The sequence below is a fragment of the Dipodomys merriami genome, unplaced genomic scaffold (assembly GCF_024711535.1).
Source record: "Dipodomys merriami isolate MVZ:Mamm:240054 unplaced genomic scaffold, mDipMer1.0.p SCAF_36, whole genome shotgun sequence".
Lineage (NCBI taxonomy): Eukaryota > Metazoa > Chordata > Mammalia > Rodentia > Heteromyidae > Dipodomys > Dipodomys merriami.
Genome location: NW_027205159.1, coordinates 13,741,160 through 13,747,778, shown reverse-complemented (window position 1 = coordinate 13,747,778; position 6,619 = coordinate 13,741,160). Strand labels below are relative to the sequence as shown.

Sequence of the window (6,619 nt, the reverse complement as noted above, 5' to 3'; positions counted from 1 at the left end):
TAACCCCCAAAAATCAATGGCTTTTCTATATGCCAACAATGAGAAAAGTGTGGCTGAAATTAGGAAAGCAACTCCATTTGTAATAGCCCCACAAAAAATAAAATACCTAGGAATTAACTTAACCAAAGAAGTGAAGGACCTCTATGATGAAAACTTTAAAATCTTGAAAAAGGAAATCAACACAGAACTTAAAAAATGGCAAAACCTCCCATGCTCCTGGATTGGCAAGATTAACATCGTGAAAATGGCAATACTTCCCAAGGCTCTCTACAAATTCAACGCGATACCTATCAAAATTCCACCCTCATTCTTCAAGGAAATAGAGGAGGCAATCCAAAAATTCATATGGAACAATAAAAGACCCCGAATAGCAAAAACGCTCCTCAACGGAAAGAACACTGCTGGAGGAATATCAATACCAAATTTCAAACTCTACTATAAAGCCATAGTAATCAAAACAGCTTGGTATTGGCATAAGAACAGACCTCAGGACCAATGGAATAGAATTGAAAACCCAGAAATGAACCTACAGACCTATAGCCACCTAATCTTCGATAAGGAAGCTAAAACAATAGAATGGAAGAAAGACAGCCTCTTCAGTAAATGGTGCTGGCAAAATTGGTTAACTACATGTAGAAAACTAAAGCTAGATCCTTATATATCACCCTGCACCAGAATCAACTCCAAATGGATCAAAGACCTTGAACTCAAAGCAGACACTCTGAAAACATTACAGGATGGAATAGGAGAAACCCTAGGTCTCCTTGGCTCAGGTCGAAATTTTCTGAATAGAGACCCGGAAGCACAACAAATCAAAGAAAGGTTGGACAAATGGGATTGCATAAGATTGCAGAGCTTCTGCAGGGCAAATGACATAGCTGGCAAGATCAATAGAAAACCCACCGATTGGGAGAAGATCTTTACTAGCCATACAAAGGACAAGGGTCTCATATCTAAAATATACTTGGAACTCAAAAAATTAAACCACCCAACAACAAATCCTCAAAGAAACAACTGCCCAATAAATAAGAGGGCGAAAGACTTAAAGAGAAGCTTCTCTGAAGAAGAAAGAAGGATGGCCAATAGACACATGAAGAAATGTCAACATCCCTAGCCATAAAAGAAATGCAAATCAAAACAACATTGAGATATCACCTCACTCCAGTTAGAACAGCAAAAATCAAGAACTCTAATAACAACAGATGCTGGAGGGGATGTGGACAGAAAGGAACCTTACTTCATTGTTGGTGGGAATGTAAACTTGTTCAACCACTTTGGAAAGCAGTATGGAGGTTCCTCAAAAGACTTCACATAGATCTCCCCTATGATCCAGCAATCCCACTTTTGGGCATTTACCCAAATGTTTACAAACAAGACCACACTAAAGCTACCAGCACAACTATGTTTATTGCAGCATTATTTACCATAGCTAAGATATGGAACCAACCCAGATGCCCCTCAGTAGATGAATGGATCAAGAAAATGTGGTATATATACACAATGGAATTCTATGCCTCCATCAGAAAGAATGATATTTCCCCATTTGTTAGGAAATGGAAAGGTTTGGAAAAAATTATATTAAGTGAAGTAAGCCAGGCCCAAAGAAGCATAGGTCCCATGGTTTCCCTTATTTGCAATATCTAGTATAGGTATGAGTCAAGCGGAAAAGGTCAGATAATGTGATGTTAGGAAAATGAACCCTTAAATATGTATTTTAATGTTTTCGTTTCTTTCATGCATGTATTTCTAATGCATTTATAAGATTATTTCTTTGTTGCTTTGTATGTCCCTCCCCCACAGTGTAACCCCCGTTTTCACTATATTTGATGTCAGTATAACATGTGGAGTAGATGGGGACAAACAAGTCGTTTAAGGATTCAGGTGGACCTGTTGCAACAATGAGAAGTACAAAATGTCATGTCAAAACCAGCTTTACAATGTCAGTGTGGGGGGGGAGGGGGGTATAATTGGGTGGGGGGAGGGGGGTAAAATTGGGTAGGGGGAGGGGGGAGGCGGGGAAGGGAAGTGAAGGGTAAACAAAGGAGGAGGCTGCAATGCTTGGTAAGAAATGTATGCATTATCCTGCCCATGTAATTGTAGCCCCTTTGTACAGTATGTTCTCAAATATAATAAAATACAATTAAAAAAAAAAAGAATGTTATATAAGTTTGAAAGTTTTATAAAGGGAAAAACCAGCAAGTACAGGAAACATGGGAATGATGAGTACATGTTTTTGGAATAGTTCTATAATAAGCCAGTCAAGATTGTTTCATGGGCTGGGAAGGTAGCTCAATGGTAGAATGCTTGCCTTGCATGCATGAGGACTTGGGTTCAATACCTCAGCACCACACAAGCAGAAAAAAGCCAGAAGTGGTGTTGTGGCTCAAATGGTAGAGCGCTAACCTTGAGCTGAAGAGCTGAGGGGCAGTGCCCAGGCTCAGAATTCAGGCCCCATTACCGACCAAAAAAAAGTTTCAAACAGCCTTGGGTGAGGAAAATGGGGTGGGGCGAGGGATGATTTAACATCTAACAATTGTGTAAAACTAACAAAATTTTTAATGGGAGGGCTGTTGTCAGACCTTATCAAGCATGAATGTCAGAACTTAGAACACCAGAACAAGGTCAGCCTGGATATGTCATAACCTTCTTTTTTTCTGTATGTTTTTTATTGCAAAAATGATGTGCAGAGGGGTTACAGTTACATGAGCAAAATAATGAGTATATTTATTATTATAAAGATAAACTCTGTTTATACCCTGGATCTTCCAGGGTAATTGAAGAGGTGGGAACCACATGACCTCAGTTGACCCAGGCCCACTACTTAATCAGTCAGCTCAAACCTGCCAACTACTAATGAGCAAAGTTGGATCATCAAAGGAAAAAATACAATCCAAAAGCAACTTTATTTAAGTCCTAGAAAGGTGTCTGGTATTGCAGAGGACCAGTATTGGAGACCTTACTGGCCAACTGGATTGGAAACCACACTTTGGTTCAACATACATCCATTTTACTCAAGCTATTTGAGAATGGCCAGGTTGAAAAATGCTAACATCAAGTAAGGAGTGAGATTCATCCCCAGAGAGTCTTCCAACTGTCATATTTGTGTAGATGCTATTGGGGTCTCCCAAAGAGTTCCTAATCAAAACCTGCTATTTGATTTCTAGCTTTAAACTGGTAATACCTATAAAATGTAGATTGGGTTAGATCCATTAGTTGATTGGATTAGATTTATTATCAGCAGAGCCTTGGTAATTATACTAGACACCATCAAGGTAATAACAGAACAACTAAGTGCCACTAGTAGCATGGCATGGAAAGACTAGCTCTAGGTATATAGGCTGGAAAGGGAATTATCTCTGTGGTGATTAGAAACCAGTGCTGCACAAAGGCCTTACATAGATTGAAAGCTGGCAAATGGTGAACCATTTACTAGCTTGTTGATCAATAATTTGGAAGACAAAGGAATGGTGCTGTCCACATTTGCCTCTAGCACTTGTTTTCATATCAGTGCCTCTGTTGGTGGCTGTAAGAATTAGGGCAAAACAAACACCCATTTCTTAAATATTCTCCCTTTGGATACTGCTGAATGGGAAAGTCTACATTCTCCTTTTCCTATGAAAAGATTATAATTTCATCTTCCTTCATCCTTTACAAACAAAAATTACTTATCTCAATTCAGATGATGGGGAAACCCAAACCCACTTGGTTGTTCTCCTTCAGAAGTCTCAAGTGTAATCCCAGGACTAAATTATAATGATGAATCCAAAGTAGTATTTCATTTATAGACTTTTAAAGAAAATAATCTTGTTATTTGTAATAACTACTATCAGTTTAGGAAAAAGCAGAAAAGGTCAAAAGCCATGAACATATGACCATATAAAATGATATTAAGTAAAATAAACCCCAAGATAGGGACACAAATGTTTAAATAGGGATACAGGTTGACCCATTGTTACAATAAGATGTACAGGACACTATGATGAATATGAAATTTACAACTTGGCCGGGGGGCGGGGGGGGCGGTGTAAGTGGCGGGGTGGGGGGGAGTTGATGGGTGGGGAGGGGTGGGTGAGATTAGTTGAGGACTTGGGGAAGGAAGGGATGGTAGGGAAAAATAAAAGAGGAGGCATCAATGCTCAATAGGAAATGTACTCATTACCTTACTCATGTAACTCTAACCCCTCTGTGCAGTATTTTTACAATAAAAAATGTATAAAAAACAATACTGACAGATTACTTATGGGACCCATGCTTTTCCTTACTAAATCTCCACAATCTAGGTTCCCCAGATCTTCCTTTAAGGCCAGATCTGTAAATGTTTAACTACATGATTTAATACACTGTTACTTTGTTGCCTGTGGATAAATTAGAACAGAACAGAAAAAAGTGTAATGATGTGATCCAATAGAGAAGGTTGAGCAGATTGGGAGATGAGACATCACTCCCATCTCCCTTTAAACTCTCTTTCAACACTAGGCAAACTCAGTTTGTGGGAATGCAAGTTAGCATAGCCAATATGGAGGACAGGAAGGAAGTTACTAAAATACCTAAAAAGAGACATACCAGATGATTTGGCTACCTCACTCCCAGGGCAACATATGAAGGAAATAAAGCCAAAATACAAAATGATATTTATAAAGGAATTTCTGCATATATAGATTTATTGTGATACTGTTATCATTAGCGAAAATTTGAAATTGATCAATTGTCCTAGAATCCATTAAAAGTAGTGATGAACTAGTCCATATATGTATATATGTCTCTGTATATATATACACATATATGTATATATGTACATACACACATGTATACAACACATTTAAAGAAACATGAAATTCTGTAATCCACAGCAAAATGAATGGAACAGGAGGACATTCTGTTAAAACAGGCAAAACAAAAGGCCATTATGTATGGTCTTTCTCATTCAAACAAACTTAAAACAATTAAAATAGAAGAGTAATTATGTGGGCCTGAAAAGGGCTCCAGTTCAGGAGGCAAGTGAGTGAGCACAGGGCAAAGTAGAAGTACGTGATCAATGTACATAATAGATGTATGTGGAGAATCCCAGAATTTTATTAATAGATACTGCTAAAATATGTTAATACAATAGATATCGGAGAAGTAATGACTAAATCTGAAACAATTACTCTGTTCTTTGTATTATAAACAATTCCTGATGGTAGCCCATACATGTAATACTAGCTATTCTGGAAACTGACATCTCATGGTTCTAGTTCAAAGTTGGCCTGGGCAGGAAACTTTGTGAGACTCTTAGCTTCAATTAACCACCAGAACACCAGAAATGGAACTGTGGCTCAATATGTTGGAGTGCTAACCTTGAGCAAAAGAACTCAAGCCCCAAGACTGCAATAACAATAACACAAAACCATTGTTGCTTAAAATATCTATTACTTGTGTTATTGTTTTATGAATCTCAGGTGTTGACACAATTCACACTCTACAAGTCTATATTGTCTATATGTGAGCATCTCTGTCAGCAGGTGGAGGCACCAGGAGGAGCAGCTGGGGCAGCCCAGACTCTCACTTCTGCTAACCTGGGAGGTTTTTGTCATGGCTTATATCACTGTGGGAGGTAAGTTGCTATACTGTTGACAGTAATAAGTGGCAACATCTTCAGGCTGCAGGCTGCTGATGGTGAGAGTGAACTCTGTTCCATACCCACTGCCACTGAACCTGGATGGAACATCAGATGCCAAAGTTCTACTATCATAGATCAGGAGTTTAGGGGCTTTCCCTAGTTTCTGCTGGTACCAGGCTAAATAGCCATAAATGTTTTCACTGGCTCTGCAAGTGATGGTGGCTGTGCCTCCTACAGATGCAGACAAGGTGGATGGGGACTGGGTCATCTGGATGCCACACCTCGCATCTGGCAGGGGAAACATGAAACAAATATCCACATTATTACCCGAACTATAAGGAGGCTCTCCTGAAGAGTAAAGCATCATCGATCACACTGAGGAATTTTAATGCCCAATATTCTTTATCCTTACCTGGGAGCCAGAGCAGCAAGAGCCCCAGGAGCTGAGCAGGGATCCTCATGTCCATGTTGTGTGCTGACTGGGACAGACTGCTATACCGACTATGAGCAGCCTATGAAGAAGTCCTGAGAGCAGTGGGCTATCCTGTTGGCACATGCAAATCATCAGCATCTGGACAAGGTTAAACATAACTGTACAGCTGCCTCATCTCAGTAGGTCTACACATTTGGAGTCTCTGGAGACTTAGGTCAGGCAACAGACTGTATTGTAGCCATAGAAGAGAATCAGCACATTTCTTTCCTGTGGGTGGAGCAGACCACTGATCTCATTGAGGATAAAAGTCTCTTTCCTTTTTATTTCTTTATCTAAGACAAGACCTGTCCACTAAAAGGTTAGTTCCAGAAATTTATAGACGTTTGTATAACACTCATTTGGCACATGCCTTTGTTATCCAGAGAAGGAACTTTGGGAATTGCTCTGGTTCACTGATGATCTTTATGTGGCAATTTGTCAACACTGCTGTCCTGCAATGCAAACCTTAGAGGTGAAATAAGAATGTAGAGCGATTACATTGATTAGAAAATAGTTAAAACTTGTGAATTGTGCAGCATAGCCTTGTT

General features: G+C 39.3%; 1 gene segment (V, D, J or C); it reads right to left on the bottom strand.

The window, feature by feature from the left end:
* Positions 1 to 4,763: 4,763 nt before the first annotated feature.
* LOC138804217 (immunoglobulin kappa variable 1-27-like) lies at positions 4,764 to 6,142 on the bottom strand. The segment is given in 2 exon segments: positions 4,764 to 5,887; positions 6,012 to 6,142. Coding segments are annotated over 2 exon segments (366 nt in total).
* Between the last annotated feature and the right edge of the window lie 477 nt (positions 6,143 to 6,619).